This window comes from Vulpes lagopus, chromosome 9 (genome assembly GCF_018345385.1).
Source record: "Vulpes lagopus strain Blue_001 chromosome 9, ASM1834538v1, whole genome shotgun sequence".
Classification (NCBI taxonomy): domain Eukaryota; kingdom Metazoa; phylum Chordata; class Mammalia; order Carnivora; family Canidae; genus Vulpes; species Vulpes lagopus.
In genome coordinates this window covers 68,536,377-68,556,305 of record NC_054832.1, presented here as the reverse complement: position 1 = coordinate 68,556,305, position 19,929 = coordinate 68,536,377, and the positions used below count along the sequence as shown (strand labels likewise).

The 19,929-nt window shown below is 41.3% G+C and overlaps 1 protein-coding gene across 1 annotated transcript in view; it reads left to right on the top strand.

Annotated features, from left to right (window-relative positions):
* CLVS1 (clavesin 1) overlaps window positions 1–19,929 on the top strand; it is a 175,072-nt gene that overhangs the window by 134,608 nt on the left and 20,535 nt on the right. Inside the window, exons 4-5 of the mRNA XM_041769505.1 lie at window positions 4,901–5,011; window positions 9,314–9,549. Of these exons, the coding sequence (XP_041625439.1) occupies window positions 4,901–5,011; window positions 9,314–9,549 (347 nt within the window). The remainder of the gene's footprint in view (window positions 1–4,900; window positions 5,012–9,313; window positions 9,550–19,929) is intronic.

Genomic DNA, 19,929 nt, shown 5'->3' with positions numbered 1-19,929 from the left:
TTACTTTCTCTTTTCTGTTTGTTCTCTGTCTTGCATTCTATTTTCTCTTTTTCTCCTTTCACTGGGTTACTTATACTTTTGCTAGTATTCTATTTTTATTTATCTGTGGTGTTATTGAGTATATCTCATTGTATAGCTTTGCTCTCGATATAGTATGATACATTTATAACATCAGCCTTTTGATGTCAATATTTTATCAAGTGAACTATAGAAATTTTATTTTCTTTTATATCTTTTTTCCTCCCTAACTTACAATTGTTTTAAATATTTCCCCTACATACATTTTGAACCATGTTAGACGGGGTCATGATTTCTCCTTCAATTTAGAAAACTTTAGAAGAGAAGAAAAGCCTGTCATATTTACCTGTATGTTTGGTTGTTTTGTGTTCTTTCTTCCTTCCTTCCTGTTGACCCAAGGTTTTTGCATCATTTCCTTTCTGTTGAAGAGTACTTTCTTAAACCATTCTTTTAGGATAGGTCTGCTGTCATCAAGTTTGCTTGGTTTTCCTTCACCTGAGAATTTCTTGATTTCCCCCATGTTCCTGAGGCTGTTTTCATTGGGTATAGAATTGTAGGTTTATAGTTCATTCAGCACCTAAAGAATATCATGCCACTTCCATCTGGTGTCGATGGTTTCTAATGAGAAATCCACTGTCATTTCATTTGGTTTTCTGCTATAAGCAAGATACTGTTTTTCTCTGGCTACCCTCAATATTCTGACTTTAGTTTTCAAAAATATAGTTATGATGTGTATTGGCATCAATTTATAGTTCCTTTAAAAACTATTTTCCCTGTATGCTCAGACCTATTTCTTATTACTCCATCACTCTCTTGGTCACAGGCTCGCCCTCCATTTATCTTAAATCAGTGGTATTCTACTTTTCACATCCTCGATATCAGATCCTTATCTTAATAACACCTTAGATGCTTTAATAGCTATCTCATAATAGAAGAACATGGTACATGGATGAGAATAGCCTTACTCTGAATATTCAGAGAGCAAAAAGGGAATCCTGGACATGAGTGAGTGGAGCTCAGATTTATAGGTCAGTTGTTAAGCCAGTATTCCAGGTAGCAGGGATTTAGAGGTAACACTCTTTGTATGTGGAGTAGAAGGCCTTGAGGACTAATTTGGAAGATGTGCTTGCCATCATAATTATGTGCTGAACTGAAGAACTGCAAGGTATGCACTGATGTTTTAGTGAAGAATTAAAGACACTAAACAAATCATTACTTGATTGCCATTGTCTGTGTCCCCACTACCCTGTAAATGCCATATCTGTATTATTTGCTACTGTATCACCAGCATCAAGCAGGCCATCGAGGAATACTTACTAAGCCCAATTTTAAAAACGTGATCCCATTTGGAAAGGAAAGAAGGAAGAAAAAGAAGGAAATGAAGGGAAAGGAGAGGAAGGGAAGAAGGAAACAGTGCTTGGATGACCTTAGTGCTATCCATCTGCACTTTTGTTCTTTCCTCTACTTAGGCACATGGTAGGATCCCACTTACTGACCCCTTAGAGGTCAGGCACGTGATTGGTATGTAACATATGACAGATGAAGCATGTCACTTTCTGGTGGCCTAACTTAAGAGCTAAGGTGTGATTCTTTTAGCTATGGCAAGAAGCACTGTTCCAGATGGGGGAGGCTGCATCTCTGGCTGAGAGCAAATCAAGCTTGGCTCCCTGCCAACCCACCAAGGACATTCTATTCTGTGTGAGCAAGAAATAAATCTTTATAGTTTTAAATGATAAAAAGCAGGGGTTGTGTGCTATTATAATATAATGTAGTTTATCCTGAATGATAGAAAATAGCAGGAGTATGTCTTCAGCAGTGGGAATACCCATGATTTTTCTTTTTTCTTTCTCATATTTTTCAATTTTATAGTTTTTCCAAAAATTTTTAAATCTATTTTTGATTTTTCTAGAACAGGTATTATTTTTGTTGTAGGAAAATAACCTCAGGGACAAATTTTATGATTTGTATGTTTACAATTTGAAGTAAATGTTTTATTTTTATTGGCAGATGCATGAAACATACAGAAATTAACATCATTTTCTTGAACCTAGGGTATATTTTATTTATTTATTTATTTATTTATTTATTTATTTATTTATTATTTATTTATTACCTAGGGTATATTTTAGCACATACTCCCTAGTGACCAAAAATTCTAATAGTGTGTTACACTGTCATTGTATCCTGGCCTGCCATCATGAGATGGGTCTGCTCTAGCCACTAAGAAATGCATTTCCATAGGGTAGTGAACCCCTCGGGGTCTTAGGAGACATCTCCCCTTTATCTGTGGTTTGCTTCCCCTGTATCTGTCTTTTGCTAATGATACCAGGCAACACCAGTACCCATGCTAGCATTGCTTTTAAGAGGGTTGTGTTTGCTAATTTTTCCTTCCTTCATCTTTCCCTTGTAACACACACACACACACACACACACACACACACACACACCTTTATTAATAGTATGGGCAGGCTCATTTGAGAATGCCAGAACATTTGCACGTTGTCTTTATTAGACAAGAGTGCTTTTCATTTGAATTTTTTAGAGAGACCTGAAGAAAAGTGACCTTGTTTCTACTCTGGCCCAAACCCAGACCTCTGAGGCACAGGATTTTACATGCGCGTATCTGTACTTAGTTGCTGGCTGACCTGGATGAGATCAATAAAATCCCATGCCTTCAAGCTGGCAGACTGGAAACCAGGGCCAACCTAGAGAGAACTGACTGGGTCTCAGCCCTGTGTCTTTTCTCTCAACCTCCCTGACGCAAATAGAAGCAGTTCTGATGTCTTTGATGATTGAGTTTTCCATAGACTAAAACTAACAGTCTCAAGACATTTTTAAAAGGCTAATATTTTCTTTGAGATTCTACCGACTGTCTCTAGAGTATTATTTCGAGTTTTTTTCCACTTTACTAACCTAGAAATGTATAACACAATAGACTCTCAATAGAAATAACAACCCTGTTATTGGTTCTGTTAGAAAAGGATAGTAAAGCCCTGGCTTTATAGATAAACCCTTTAAAGTACTCATCTCTTCTTCTAGAGTCCTTCAGAACCCACACTTAGTGGGGAAAAATGAGTTATATTTCTGAATAAAAAGTTCAAAAGGACCAAAAAGAGTGAGGTTAGTGTTTAGCACTTATGTTGAGGAAAAACTTTGGGGAATGATCTTTTTTTTTTTTTTTTTTAAAGGCATTGAAGAATTTTTAGATCCCAAACTACCTAAAAGAGAAAAGATAGCCTTATCAAAAACTTTAATGTATCTAAAATCAGATTTGGAATGGTGAGAGATTATGACACATGTACAAACTAGTATAAACAGCCTCTCTACCCTTACCTAGTGGTTTCATTAGGTTTTTAAAAATAAAATAAAAAATATATACTCTCCAAAACAAGGCCTTTTTTTTTTTTAAGATTTTATTTATTCATTCATGAGAGACACAGAGAGAGAGAGAGAGGCCGAGACACAGGCAGAGAGAGAAGCAGGCTCCATGCAGGGAGCCCGACGTGGGACTCGATCCCAGGTCTCCAGGATCATGCCCTGGCGCTAAACCACTGAGCCACCTGGGACAAGGACTTTTAATCAAATTATCTGGTTTATCTTCAAAATATGCAATTCCTTTGTAGTCTGTAAAATGTCTAGATAGAGGCAAAAATCATTTTTAAGTTTAAAATGTCAGTCCTTATGTATAGTTCATGTACTTATATTGGTAACTAGGTCTTAGGATGGAAGATGGCCAGGGATCCTGTAGACTCACAGGGCTCTGAAAAAAAATTAATAACCCTCTTGCCTTGTTACTAAAAAAGAGCCAGGCAAGGCATTTCATACACCCTCAGGGATAAGCCTGCTGCCTGAACTGTTAGCTCAGGCAGCTAGGCTCCTTCTGCTTTCATCTCTTCTTGCTTACATTTTATAAAGATGTTTGTTGCAATGAAATTGATTGGCAGCACACTTGGCAATTCAAATTGCATTAGGTGTTCCTTCGTTTTTAATTCCATTAACCAAGATGAAGGCAACGCAATCTGTGGAAGCCCTCCATCAAGAATTCGAGTCCTGTTGCTGTGGGACTAGCTCAGACTTCATGGTCCAGGGCTCTTATTTTGTGGATAATTAGCATAGAGAACAGCTTCTCGGTTTTTCTAAAAAATGAGCTTGTGCCCTGATCTGGATTCTAAAATTGGAAGCATTTGAAAGATGCTCTCATTTTCTGATATAAACAAAATATATTGATCTGCAGAAAAGGAGGTGCAATTTCCTTAGTTAGGGAAACCACCTAGCCCATCAATCAACAAGTGTCTCTTCCCTGGACCCTACTGTGTGGGTCCCAGGATGAAAGAGGGAGCTAGCTCTAGAATTTGTCGTCAGAAAAGAGATGGAGAGAGCTCCATCTCTTCAGATCCTTTGAAATCAATTTCTAATCCCTTCCTATGCCCAGAAAGTTCAGCTGCTGTCATGATGATGCCAGCAGAGATGGTTGTAGCTGGCGGGCAGATTATGAGGGTAGAAGAGTGAGTACATGCTCAGGCCTTGTGGGAACTGACACTTTGGTTACCTGACACGTGGATGAATTCTGACTCCCTCACTATCTGGGTCATGCGCCCTCCTGAGCCACGTCAAAGGTCATATCATTGTGATTTGGGAAAGACAGAGATGGCACCTACGCACAATTTTTTAAGTAATGGAGTCAAAGGGGGGTTGAAAGGAGGCAAGGGGAATAGAGGAAACATTAACAGCTGGGAAGGTTGCATGCTTGCTTGCTTTCTTACTATTAGCTAGTGCTTCAATCAGAGAGAAGAAACTGTTCTCCTCGGTGTTTCGGTCATGTGGGTCCAATCCAATCTGGAACATATGCTAACCAGTGTGCATTTCTCTCTTTCTGCCCCAGGACAGCTTTCCTGCCCGCTTCGGAGGAGTCCATTTTGTCAACCAACCTTGGTACATCCATGCCCTGTACACGCTCATCAAGCCATTCCTTAAAGACAAGACCAGGAAGCGGGTAATGAAAACACCCAATGGGGGTGTGTGGAGGAACAAAGACCCTACCCTCCTCTCCACCTCTCTGCCTCCCTTCCCTCCCTTTCTGTCTCCCATTCTCCTTATTTTGCAGTGTGGGCTTTCTCTGCTTCTCTGCACTCCCTGAGCGTTTGAGCCTCAGCTGGAGTTTGCAAATGGCCTGGTTTTAATCAATAATTTAGTAGAACGGGGTTATTTTCAGAGTGCCAGTGACAAACCAAAGGAAACTTTGAAGGCATGCAAATACCAGATGCCCATTTTACTGTAAATGCTCTAGGGAGATATGGGGTCAAGCAGCTTCCCGTTCATGGCATATTTTAGTAGCCAGCATTTTGTCCTGCAAATGTATTATCGTGATGAAGAATGTTTACCATTTGTTTTTCTTCCCCACGGCTCTTGGGTCATGGCTGCCAGCTCCATCACCTTTGAGGCTGGGAAAGCATTCTTCAAGAAATAATAATGCTCTTAGGAAGAAGGCTTTTAAAGTCTTAATTGCATCAGCTGATGACATTTGGGAGGCCAGCACCTTCCATCAGGGCCCGGGGTTTTTCATGGCATTCTGATTAGCTGAGAGACTGAACGTTGTTCCACCACTCCCTGAATCTCAGTCTCCTCGTTTAGAAGACGGGGAGACTAACACCCACATCTCTGAGCTGTTGGGTAATTTAAAGAGGCAACATCTGCAAGCAGGTAGTACAATGCTACTCATGTGGTAGAGACTCAGTGACTCATTTTCTTTACCATTTAGCTGCCTTTCTTTCAAACTTTTTGATTTCAGTTACCTGCAGGGTCAAGTGTCCCACCTCTCAAGGGAATCTGACTAGGATCATTCTTAACAACAACAACAAACTACCCAACAGCTCAGTGATCTGGGTGTTAGTTACATATGCCCCCATACCCAGGGGATCCCATGCTGGAGAAGACTCTGAGTATGCAGGGGGGAATGATGATGTCAGCCCCTTCACCCCCGCACACACACTATGTGGTATCCCTAACTCCTAAACCTCAGATACTTCTAGATCCTCAGGAAACATTGCAGCAGGGCATGGCAGGGGTAATTCTCTTGTCCCCTAACAAGGGTGGAACTGAGAACTAAAACCCATCACCCTAAGGAGGCAGAGACATTTGGAAGCATTTTGCAATCTGTTGAATACTTGGGGCAGTGCTAAGGACAGAGAAGTGTCTGAGACTGTTCCCAATATGGCTTCGGGCTTCCCAGTGGCTGCATCTTCTACTCAGAAAGGAGCTAGTGAAATTCCTCCCACAAAGCAGTTGATAGTTGCTTCTGTGCCATACAAGGGAGTTTCTGGAGCTCTGGGCACCAAACAGAATCGGATAGGTGAAGAGTCCAGTCTCCTATCTGCTGAGTTCTTTCATCCCACAGCACCCCAGGAGAGAGGGCAAATTTCCACAGCACTGCTTATCCTTTAAAAACTGGAGATGTTGGCTGTCAGTGAGAATGCAAACTGGTGCAGCCACTCTGGAAAACAGTACAGAGGTTCCTCAAAAAGTTGAGAATAGAGCTACTTTAAGACCCAGCAATTGCCCTACTAGGTATTTACACCAGAGGCTACTAAAATACTGATTCAAAGGGACACATGCACCCCAATGTTTATAACAGCATTATCAACAATACCTAAATTATGGAAAGAGCCCAAATGTCCATTGATTGATGAATGGATAAAGAAGATGTAGTTTCTGTATATGTTGTGCCTGAGATTGCAAATCCGAGAAACCACCGAGGAGCCCACACCGATGTACAAGCTCGAGCTTGGGTCCAAGTATACCCGACAGCAGAGCAGGGACTTGGGCCCTGAGACTAAGAGGCGTAGCAGCTTTATAGGGGCCAGTGGCCAATGGGACACGCAGAAAGCTGCACAGTCATGTCAGTCCACACACAGGTGGCCGATTGAATTACATTTTACCCTAAAGTATCCATTTGAACTGGCCTATCACTGAGCCAATTTCCGATTAGGATGTGCCCAGCGGCTTGACTAGGGTGGGGCAGCGCCCTAAGCAATAAGCAGGTCATGTGGGGGCAATACAGGAGGTGGCAGGTGCAGCACAAAATGGAGTTAGTCCTGCTCTGCTTGTCCAGGGGTAGGGGATTTTTGTCAAATTTCCTGGGTCCCACAGTATATACAGTGGAATATTACTCAGCCATCAAGAAGAATGAACTCTTGCCATTTATAATGACGTGGATGGAGCTGGAGTATATTATGCTAAGCCAAATAAGTCAATTAGAGAAAGATGCATACATTATGAATTCACTCAAATGTGGAATTTAAGGAACAAAACAGATAGACATGGGGGAAAAAGAGAGAGGCAAACCATAAAACAGACTCTTAACTATAGAAAACAAACTGAGGGTTGCTGGAGGGGAGAGGGGTAAGGGATGATGGGTGATGGGTATCAAGCAGGGCGCTTGTGATGAGCACTGGGGTGTTATATGTAAGTGATGAATCACTGAATTGTATTCTGGAAACTAATATTACACTATATGTTAACTAACTGAAATTTAGATAAAAACTTGCAACAGAAAAAATAAATATCACAAATAAAATTGATAGTACAAAATTTTTTTTTTTAAAAAAAGAGCTGGATGTATTGGCAAGTGGGTACAAATATTTGCTCTAAACACCAGGGCTAATATTTATCTCCAGCTTTTCCATGCTTCAAATACTACAGTTTCTCCTGAAAGGTGCTTTGCAAAAGCCAGAACACATACATTTCTTCAAAAGCAATAATTCTAATTAAAATTGAGATCCAATGTCAGAAAATATAGTTTTCTGAAGTGCTACAGTATTCTTCTGAAGAATTTTAGCATTTAGCTTCTTGTTCCTTTCCTTTATAAATGATGGCATTACATCATAAGTTAAAATCAATACAATGGAACAACATAGTAAGTGTATGCTTCTATTACATAGTGTATTATAATATATAGTATATAGCATAATTGATACAATTTTATGGTATATTATTATACTATATTTGTTATTATTATTATTTTTAAAGATTTTATTTATTTATTTGAGAGAAAGTGAGCAAGCATGAGTAGGGTGGAGGTGCAGAGGGAGAGGAAAAAGCAGACTCTCTGCTGAGCAGGGACCCCACATGGGACTTGATCCCAGGACCCCGGGATCATGGCCTGAGCTGAAGGCAGACACTTAACTGGCTGAGCCACCCAGGTGCCCCTATTTTTAAGTATTTTTAAAAATCACATTTACATTGCATAGTGGTGTGTATATGTATACCTGTGTATGTATAATCACTAGTCCTTCACTTGGGTATAACTTCTGTGAGTTGAGCCTACAACAGGAAGAAGTGTGGGAACTGATATCATTCCACAGATGGACTTTAAATAGATTTTCAGAAGTCAATTCCTAAATTGTAGGAAATGGTATAATTATTGACTTATGGCTTAACCACTTTGTGGATTTGTCTAAAAATAATTGTAATTTGGGGATGTTTTCTCCCCTGTTTGGCCAGTTTCCATCACCATCCATTATGTGTTTAGAAGATGCAAACTTATTTGGGTGTTAGCCCTCAATCCAGCCATAAATGGAAGATGGCTGTAAAAATCTTCCTAAGTTCTCAGGCCATGGTTTTCAGTTCCACTATGAATCAGTGGGGTTTTTATCTTGTGCCCATATCATCCTGGGAGCTGGGAATGTATTAAAAGAGTAAGAAAACATCATCCCTTTTCCTGAGTGTTCTTTTCTTCCTGTGGGCAAGTAAGATGTAAATGAACAAATCAGAAGAATTAGAAGTCAGCAAATAATAGTTAATTGGGGGCAGCAGGGAGGAGACCCAGAGAGTGCAGGTGTCTCTGAGAAAGATTAAGGAAAAGGCTTGGCAAAGGCCTGGAAAGGATGGGGAGATGGAGGAGGTACAGAGGGCAGAAAGCCCTTGAGGGGGTGTTAGCCACAGAATAATGTGGGGATGCATGTGGAACATGATTGTGAGTTTGCTTGGTCTACATCACTACCCTTTTTATCAGCAGGGATAATTAGGAGATTACTATATGTGTAAAATTGGGCCATGGCCAAATAATACCCAATTTGTTCATAAACTTCATTTTTTAAGGACTATTAATTCAGCCCCTTTTCTGAGCAGTAAATTAACATTTTATGAAGATTAAGCTGCAGACACAAAATTGAATGCCTCTTTAAACACCATGATCACCAGCAGCGCATCCAATTTGTCATTGCTAAATTGTGTATTAGGCTAAATAGTTGCTCGTATGTTTTGGATTTTTTGTTGATAATTATTTTTTCCTTTCCAGATTTTCCTGCACGGAAACAACTTAAACAGCCTTCACCAGCTAATCCACCCTGAATTTTTGCCCTCGGAATTTGGAGGAACCCTTCCTCCTTATGACATGGGAACTTGGGCTCGGACATTACTTGGTCCAGACTACAGTGACGAGAATGACTATACTCACACTTCCTACAATGCAATGCACGTGAAACACACATCCTCCAATCTGGAGAGAGAATGCTCACCCAAGCCAATGAAGAGGTAAGACCCGCGTTATCACAGCCTCTTAGTCAGAGGTCAATAAGCATTTTTGATTTGGGTCCATTGTAGGTTAAGTAATTGAAGACCTTGATGTGCACAGAACTTGAATAAAATAAATTGCAATACATTCTCAGCTGATTTCACTAGAATTGAAAGCAAATGGGGCTTGGCTGGCCCAGAAATCGGCTTGTCCCTGTTGTATTAAAGAAAGAGTCAAAGACTGGACCTCGCTCATGTCATGATTACAGTGCTAGTCTCTAGGGAACCTGAGTTAACACACACAGAATGAAATGTTGGGCCTTTGAGATACCCTGGATTGAAAAAGCAACTTGCCAGAAACATTCCTATCATCCATGCATTTAGAACTATTTATTGAGCATTTACTTGCCTACAGGCACTGATAGGCCCTGGGAACACACATGAAAATAAGACATCAAAAGAACAGAGAAGTATGGCTCAGGAAAAATCTGTCAAGTAAGACTTTTGTCAACATATTTATAAAGTGAGTGACATTGGAGCTAGGTTCTGAAGGATTAAAATCAACAACCCAGGCTTAAAAAGGAGGAGAAGGCATTCTAGGTAGAGGGCACAGACAGAGGCATGGAGGCTTCAGAGGGATGGGAAACTCTGGTGTGGCAAACAGGTGCTCAAGAGTTGTGGGATGGGAGTGGATGTGGAATGAAGTTCTAAAGATTGTTGCATCTGGGTGTGAAGTATATTGTATACTGGATGTAATGGAGTGCCATGAAGGAGGGTTTTAAAAACTGATATACAAAGAACCTATGAGTGCTTTCTCATTGTAAAAATTAAAACCCTATTTTTAAGGTTATAATCCCCTTCAGCTACTACCCTCAATCCTAACCCCAATTCATCCTTTTTAAAAAATTATATATATATATATATATATATTTTTTTTTATTGGAGTTCAATTTGCCAACATATAGAATAACACCCAGTGCTCATCCCATCAAGTGCCCCCCTCAGTGCCCGTCACCCAGTCACCCCCAACCCCCGCCCACCTCCCTTTCCACCACCCCTTGTTCATTTCCCAGAGTTAGGAGGCTCTCATGTTCTGTCTCCCTCTCTGATATTTCCTACTCATTTTTTCTCCTTTCCCCTTTATTCCCTTTCACTATTTTTTATATGCCCCAAATGAATGAGACCATATAATGTTTGTCCTTCTCCGATTGACTTATTTCACTCAGCATAACACTCTCCAGTTGCATCCGCGTCGAAGCAAATGGTGGGTATTTGTCATTTCTAATGGCTGAGTAATATTCCATTATATACATAGACCACATCTTCTTATCCATTCATCTTTCGATGGACACCGAGGCTCCTTCCACAGTTTGGCTATTGTGGACATTGCTGCTATAAACATCAGGGTGCAGGTGTCCCGGCATTTCACTGCATCTGTATCTTTTAACCCCAATTCCTCCTAATGACAACCACTGTTATCAGACTAGGGTGGACCCTTCCATTCCATTTTCCATATATTACATGCATCTATCCACACCCATTGAAAATATTGTATATTGTGTATTAGTTTGCTAGAGCTGCTGCAACAAGGTACCACAGACTGGGTGACTCAAGCAATAGAAATGGGCTTTCTCACAATTCTGGAGGCCAGAAGTCTAAGACCAAGGCGTTGGCAGGTGTTTTATAAGACCTCTTTCCTTGGCTTGTAGATGCCTGCCATCTCCCTGTGTTTTCACATGGAATCTGTGTGTCTGTGCCCTAATATCTTCTTACAATACTAGTCGTGATGGATTAGGACCTACCCTAAAGACTTTGTTTTACCTGAATTACCTCTTTTAAAGTGACTATCCTCAAATATAATCACATTCGGAGGTATTGGGGGTTGGAGCTTCAACATATGACTCTAGGGGGCAGGGCACAGTTTATCCCATAATTTAGTATTATGTACATCCTTCCATGCCAGTCAATCTAGACACATCTCATACTTTTCATGCTTCATGGTATTCCAATATATGAATATATCACAGTTTAGTATTTCCCTCTTGATCAGCATTTAGCTTATTTCTGAGTTTTTCTATATTCCAAATGAAGAGACTCAGTGAAAGTCCTTGATATACCACCTTTGTTCTCACAGGAAGTTCCTTGGGTAAACTTGGAGCCATGTAGTTGCTGGGTCGGAGGGTGTGCATTTTAAATTTAGCCCATGCTGCCTAGTGGCCTTCCAAAAACACCATACTAATGGATACTCCCATCAGCATGTGTGTGTAGCTGGGAATACTGCATTCACATGTCTGGTGAAGCCTCTCTGCTGAGACTGGAGGGATTTGGAAATTCAGTTGTTCACTGGATTAACAGCCTACATTCTCTAGGAAGTGTTGGTCATGGGGTTAAGAGGCTGGCTTTGTGTCTCTATAGTGAAGGGACTGACCTGACTGATATAGGTGAGATTGTCCCACCCAAGTTCTGACCTACTCTCAGTGCAGGCTCCAGCACAGTAATGATAATAATGTAACAACTCACACTACTGACACTGCTCTGAGCCCTTTACCTGCATTAACTTTCTAAATCCTCACCATAAGTGTATAAGAAAGGTATTATCATTATTTCTATTTCACAAATGAGTAAATTGAGACACAGAGAGGTTAAGCAACTGCTCAAGGTCACCCAGAGAGTGAATGGTCAAGTTGGGATTCAGAGCTGGCCAACCCCACTCCATGTTCCATGTTCCTGTCCTCTTTAAGATATAGCATACAGGGGATCCCTGGGTGGCGCAGCGGTTTGGCGCCTGCCTTTGGCCCAGGGCGCAATCCTGGAGACCCGGGATCGAATCCCACATCAGGCTCCCGGTGCATGGAGCCTGCTTCTCCCTCTGCCTATGTCTCTGCCTCTCTCTCTCTCTCTCTCTCTCTCTCTCTCTCTCTCTGTGACTATCATAAATAAATTTTAAAAAATTTTTAAAAAATTAAAAAAAAGATATAGCATACAGTCTACTTTTCCTCACACTTTCTATCCTCACTCTGGTGCCAGTCTTCTCTCTCCAATCCCTCCATGGGCAGGAACAGTGACACTTCCTGTGGTTTGTCCCTACCTTATCTCTATAGACTTAAATAAAGTCATCATACCCTCATGTTTGTTGGAATATCTAAAGTCAAGAGGCATAAAATAGGAACTTGCCACTCTTCCTCCAGATGGTCAGTTACAGAGTTATAGCTCTTTTGGGTGACTAGACATGTCATGACTCTAAGGTCTGCCCCTGAATTGATGTTGAGGATCAGAGGAGATGATAGCCTCCATTATTAAATAGTGCATTCTGGAGGATAAAGACTAAAAAAAAAAGATTTATTTATTTATTCATAAGAGATACATAGAGAGAGACAAAGGGCATGCTCCCTGCAGGAAGCCTGATGTGGGACTCGATCCCAGGACTTCAGGATCATGACCTGAGCTGAAGGCAGACGTCAACCACTGAGACATCCAGGTGCCCTGGATAAAGTCTTTGTATAACATTCATTCACCTTATACCCTCTTCAAGATTTGAAATCAATGTATGGCACATAATAGACACACAACAGACACCCTATACATACTCTATATGAATGAATTAAGGTTGAATGAAAGCTGCTACCTCTGAAACCCACCCTTAGTGCAGTTATTCAATTGCTCCAACCAAACTGTTAGCTCCCAGATGGAGAAAGCTAATTTCTCCTGACTTTCATAGATCCTGACTTATAGGATCTTATAGCCTGGTAAGGGAGATAAGATTTGCCCACAAATAACTATAATATAATGGGGAATGGAAGAGGTACTATAAAGGAGGTGTAAGAACCTGCTCAATACTCTAAGGAAACATTCACTAAATTTCAACCAGGAAGACCCTTAGAGAAGTCTTCTTGGACAAAGGCAGGTTTTGGAAAAGGTAAGATGTTGAAGTCAAAATCCAAGACTATGCCAGGGAAGCTTGGTAATTGTGTACACATCTCATTACCCAACCAAGGCCATCAAGGTGTCCTGCTCATTCTTGCTTTCATTGGTGGTGGCATCCTTGGGCCATTGCTTGGGGATTTTATTTATTTATTTATTTATTTATTTATTTATTTATTTATTTATTTATCTATGTTAGTGGGAGAGGGGCAGAGGGAGAGAGAAATACAAGCAGACTTTGTGCTCAGTGTAGACCCTGATGCGGGGCTTGAACTCACAACCCTGAGATCATGACCTGAGCCAAAATGAAGAGTGGGTTGCTAAACCGAGTGCACCACCCAGGTGCCCCATTGCTTGGGGATTTTAGGCAGCAGCAGGATGGGCAGTGAGGAAACTGGTACCAGCAATGATGCAGCAAGGAGGTATCACCCCAGCTGTGGGACTATGCCTGTTGTCAAGTGCTTCAGTGATGGAGATCTGTGGTGACTGAGAAAATTATAGACAGAACAGCCACCATTCCTACTATCTCTGAGCCCTCGGAACCCATTGGGAGCTGGGGAAATGAAAAACAGAACTGGAGATCTTAAAGGTCATCTCTTCGAGCTTCCCACCTGATGTGGTGTCTGTTTTCCAGCCTGGGTTGTCAGCCATCCTCAGTTTGCATTGCCCAGAGATGGGCAGGCAGCTAATGGGGCAGCATGTTCCCTAGAGCATGGCTTTAGAAAGTACCTCCTTGGTCTGAGTCAGATGACCTGGGTCTGTCCTGTGGGATAATGTTCCACCTTCCAATGGGTAGACACTGCCTAGAGTCCCAATCCCTGTCACCATAGTTCCCACCAGCCTTCAGATCCATATGGGGTCAAGTGGGCTTTTGTGGATTATCCTTGGAACATAGTCACTATTTATAATGTGACCTCTGAGTTCCAAGTAGCTCAGAACAACACTTTTTAGCACGTGTAGAGTAAAATCCAAGATGTATAAAATTCTCAGTGGGGGATTAGTGGTTCTAACAAGCTCTTTTCTTCTTTCAGATAAATATGATTCAACCTTTAAGCAGAAAAACTTTAATAAATTATTAGTTTGGATGGAAATTTTCCTAAATAGATTATTTCAGTATCGGTCTGTTCTTTAAAAAAATGATGCTTTTATGGGCTTTTGAGTGTGTGGCATTCTCTGCTCCGATACTAAATGACCCTGAACTTTGTATTTTTACCTTCTTGTTTCTGTTTTTTATTTTGCAATTTAGTCTATTTCCTTGCTTCTAGGCCATCAGTTGTCACTTTCTGTTCCTGGAACTATGTATGTCAGAAGCACTCTGTTACCTCCTATCTAATTTACTAGTGGACTATGTTTTAGTCTTGGAAAGTAGGTAGCCCAATTTAATAAAACTGTCCAACAAGTAACAGTAAATAGACTTTGTAATAGTAATGATGATTTTGGCTGCAAATAAGATAAAACTCCAATTGGACTGCTTTAAACAATACGGACAATTGATTAGTTCATGTAATAAGATGTCGCAGAGTGAGGTGACTATAGAATTATGAGTTCCAGTAGCTCAGTGGTGGCACCTGTGACCCAGACTCCTGCCCCTGAGTACTGTATGATGAAGACTTCTTAGGCAGGAGTGTACCCCTTATTCACACGGGCAGATATATCCAAACCCCAGAGGTTTTTTGTCATCTAAGAAGGAGGAGAGGATGACGTGGGGTCGAGACCCAGCAGTCTTGCTTCAGGTTTGGGGGTGCAGGCCTGATGTTTTTGCTTCATGAGCAAGTGCATGATCTTTTCATCAGTGCACAGATTTTGTGATATCTTTTTCAATTATTAAGCTTGTTTAATTGCTTTCTGGTTCTAGCCTTAATCTCTTTTTTTTAATTTTTTTGATTTATTTATGATAGTCAGAGAGAGAGAGAGAGAGAGAGAGAGAGAGAGGCAGAGACCTAGGCAGAGGGAGAAGCAGGCTCCATGCACCGGGAGCCCGACGTGGGATTCGATCCTGGGTCTCCAGGATCGCGCCCTGGGCCAAAGGCAGGCGCTAAACCACTGTGCCACCCAGGGATCCCTAGCCTTAATCTCTAAATGGCTATAGATATTATTTAAAAGGCATATATACAGACACACACATACACAGAGAAACATACTCTCTTGAACTACTGGAGGATGATTAGTCATTTTTGGAGAAGTTATGCTTAAAATACATATATGTATATATTATAAATGTGTACATATACTTAGACATTTATATATTCTATATCATGTATATATGTATATATACATGTGTATATGTGTATATGTTGGAATATATACAGATATGTATATGTACACACACACACACATATATATAAAAGATATATATATTAAAGATTACTGGTAAAAAACCTCATGGACATGTTGTCCTAAGACCTGGATTCCGAGTGAGTAACTGGGGCCTTTTCCTGGAGCTAGAGCCATCCAAGTGCAGATTGCCCTGCAGACAGGGTGGTTTGGATCTCAAAGAAATAGAAAGATTTCCTGGCATTTCTGGGCAAAAGTGAGAGTGCTCTGCAAAGCCAGGCTCTCTGCCATGTGAAACCAGCATCTTGGCCAGCAAGGGAGCATCTGGTTTTCTAGACCTAAGGTGTGGTCGCCCTGGCGGAGGGGCTGGATGCTGTTCTGGACCAAACAGGATTGGCATAGAAAGGAGAAGGGGAATGGACCAGATCAAAACACTTTCCCTTCCAGGGCCAAAAGGCAGGAGGCCTCTGCCAGGGCGACCAGGAGAGGAAGCTTATATTTTCTACCATCTTCTTGTAGATCTTGAGTAGATTCCTCTGGTCTGTATCACTGCAGACGGCTTTTTTTTTTTTAAGATTTTATTTATTTACTCATGAGACACACACAGAGAGAGAGAGAGAGAGAGAGAGAGAGAGGCAGAGACACAGGCAGAGGAAGAAGCAGGCTCTATGCAGGGAGCCCGACATGGGACTTGATCCCCTGTCTCCAGGATCACACCCTGGACTGAAGGCAGCGCTAAATTGCTGAGCCACCCGGGCTGCCCCTGATTGCAGGATAAGCAACCTCCATGAAAATTGTATATAAAATACTAAAATTATATCTAAACATGAATTTTATTATTCCCCTTATCATCAGGATTTAGAACCAGAGGAGATCCTTAGAGGTCACCTAGGGATCATCAGAATCTCTGCTACCAAGGACCTTTTCTTTTGCCCCCCACAAGGTATATATACAAGTTCTTGAGAGAACATCGTATTTATTAAGTAATTACAAGCTCATGTTGCCATAATGTAATCAGCATTATTTCATGGAATGATCCTAAGGTCTTTATTTTTAATAAAAACAAAGTTACTCACTATTTAATTTAAATTTTAGTGTCATAAATGGTAAATTCTGTTAAGTTTTGTGCCTTATAAACACTAATATAAAAATATCTGCCCATCCCCTTGCGCATTACTGGCTTATGTGAAGTACCTGGGACTAATGCTCAAGCCCCCTGACACTGAGTCCAGGGATTTTCCGTATAGCCTTGCAGCTAGCTTCTTCTAAACGCATAGTGTCTTGCCCATGGCAGATGTTCCATACATATTCGATAGTTTGTAGTTTAAAAAGTATAAATGGTGCACAGATATGCCCTTTTTTTCATTAGCGCTTAGATTTAAAAAATTTCTTTCTTCCTCTAATTATCATAGTCAAGGTCCTGAGAAGTCTCGCAGTGTAAAAAACTGTGTCACCAAAGCTATTTTATCATAGGAATCTTTCTGAACACTTGTCTCCCAGAGACGAGGGTAGGTAATCACTGCACCAGTGTCGGAAATGGAAAATCAGGAAACTCATGGGAGATCCTGAAGACGCACGTGGTCTGAACCTTGGCTGACAATTTTCATCTTCATTGTTTCCTGGAGGTCACCTCACATGTGCTCCGGTGTACCTATCTGCACAAGGAAATGGAGTATTATCTTTTCTAAGGTAGGATGTGGTACTATAGTCTCATTGGCTCATTAATTTTTCAAAGAAGATTCGAGTCAGCACTGAAAGAGAAAGTCCAAGCCTGGTGGTAGTGCAGCCATGGCTCCTTTTCAGAAGGAAAAGTACCAGAGCAGAATACCACATTTTACTTCCCTTGGGCAGCAGGTGAGCTTCATGGAGTCATCACTACATCCCAACACCCAGGCCCAGTGGAGTCGGTCTGAGGAAATGCAGAGCCAGAATGACTTTGACGAAGCACAGAAAGGTGTTCTAACTTGCAGAGTCCAGGGCCCGGAGCAAAGGCCATGCCCACCCTGCCCATGTCCCTCCGACAAATATTTACCAAGCACCTCCTCTGTGCAGACCATGGGCCCCAGTCTTTCATGGAATCACAAGACCAGTGTCAGCATTACTCACTCAGTAGCAGGGATCCCTGGGTGGCTCAACAGTTTGACACCTGCCTTTAGCCCGGGGTCTGATCCTGGAGACCCGGGATCGAGTCCCATGTCGGGCTCCCTGTATGGAGCCTGTTTCTCCCTCTGTCTGTGTCTCTCATGAATAAATAAAGTCTTTTTAAAAAATAGCAACATCGCACCACTCATGCACATGAGCACAGTCGTAACATTTCAGTTGTTAATTCTGTACCGACTTTCTAAGATGGCCTGACATAGAGATGACTCAGGTGGCTTCACTATGTATTTACATTTAAAGATGTTTGTCTTCAGGCTTTTGGGTTTTGCTGTTTAGCCATGTGATAATAGTGTTCATAGAGTCAAAACAGTCACATCCCTTGAAATTTCCAGAAATGCCTGGGTTGGTTTTGGGTGCAGCCTGATCATAGACAAGGTTTGGCTAAGTGTGTGCAATAACTCCTGCTGTATTTATTTATTAAAACATCAACACTTATCTGGGATCCCAGACAAGTATTTATAGAGTAAAAGCCCTTAGAAAACCAAGTGGCATCTCTGCTTGCACCAGTGAAGAAGGGCCCCAACTTCCAGAGAGATGATCCACCTCGGTCTATGCTATGTGCTGGGCAATCAGAGGGACCAATGCTTTGGGATCTTGGCCAGCTGGCCTGATGGTAGGATTACTTCTGATCCTTTTGACCAAATGCCTCCACTTTTATGTTTTCTAAACACCCTTCCTAGACGAGGTGAGGAAGATGTCATAGAGACATTATAAGCCGTCTGATTTGGGGGAAGGGAATAAGCTAGGGGAATGCCTGAGTTGGGTTCAGATTTCTGAACTGAAGAAAATTTTGGCTCCTGTCTGGGTGGTAAAAGTCAGTTTAACTGTTTTCAGCTGTCAATAGAATTGGCCATGACCTTGGCAATCTTCCAGCATGCGGTCCTCTTTTTATGGGATGAATGTATGCATTTGCTGGATAACTACTCGTTTCCGGCAGAAGTAATGCATCATCATGAAATACAACCCATAGGAAAAGAATGAGGGGTGGCAGTGTGGAACAGAAGGACCCTTGTGTTCCAAGCAGTTAGGGCAAAAACGGTCCGTTTTACTGTGTGGCCTGGGAACAGATGTTCCATATGGATGTTACGTTCAATAAAATCACATAATGCATCATTTCTTAATGAATGACCCACAGTCTCTACTGCCCTCTGAGATGTCTCGTGACTTCTACTTCACACAAGATTGAACTTCTTAGTTTCAAGGTGTCACTCACTCCTACTTAGGCAGCTGAGATGTCTGAGATGTCACTACTTCCAGAAGCAAAGACCTCTCAGTAAGCCATAAATGCCCAGCATTTTATGTCGCTTATTGGATACTGGTGTGTTTCATGGATGCCGGCAAGAATTTGTTAACATTTCTTAAAGAACAAAGAAAAATAGCTGTATCGTCTCATCACTACTTGTGTGTCTGGCTAAGATGGATCTCCCACTTTTCTACAGCTTTCTTTTCTGTGGCAGAACTGAAGGGGGGCATCTCCTTGCAAGCACATCCCATATAGCCATGTAACATCGGAGTGAAAGAAAATCTATACAAGGAATTTGATCAATAAGAAAATGAATAGGGCTGGATAAAACGTTGTGTTCGGGGCCATGTTTTCTCTTCTTTTTTTAAAGAATGACATGAAAAATTAGGAGATGAAGAGTTCGAAGCTCCTGGCAAAGCAACAGAGCAGGTCCGATTTCAAGGGAAACAAACAGATGTGGTTAAACTGACCGTGTAGTTTCCAGAGCAAACTGTTTGATTGCTCACTGTGTGTGTCCTTGAAATGATTCCTGTTTACCGAAGCACCATGATCAGATGCGACTAGCTGGAAAGGGAGATGTAGTCTGGGCAAGAAAAACAAAGAACATTTCTTTCTTGTGAACATATTGCTATTGGTAAACAAACATCTCGCCTGATTCCAATAAAGCTGATGCTGTCTGTGGCCAACATCTAGCCAGCAATGAATCTTGCTTATAAGCTTTGATAATCATATGGATGAAAACAAATATTTGGCATAACATGGGATGAAAATCTCTTTGCGGTGTCGTTCTTAAAACCGATGTG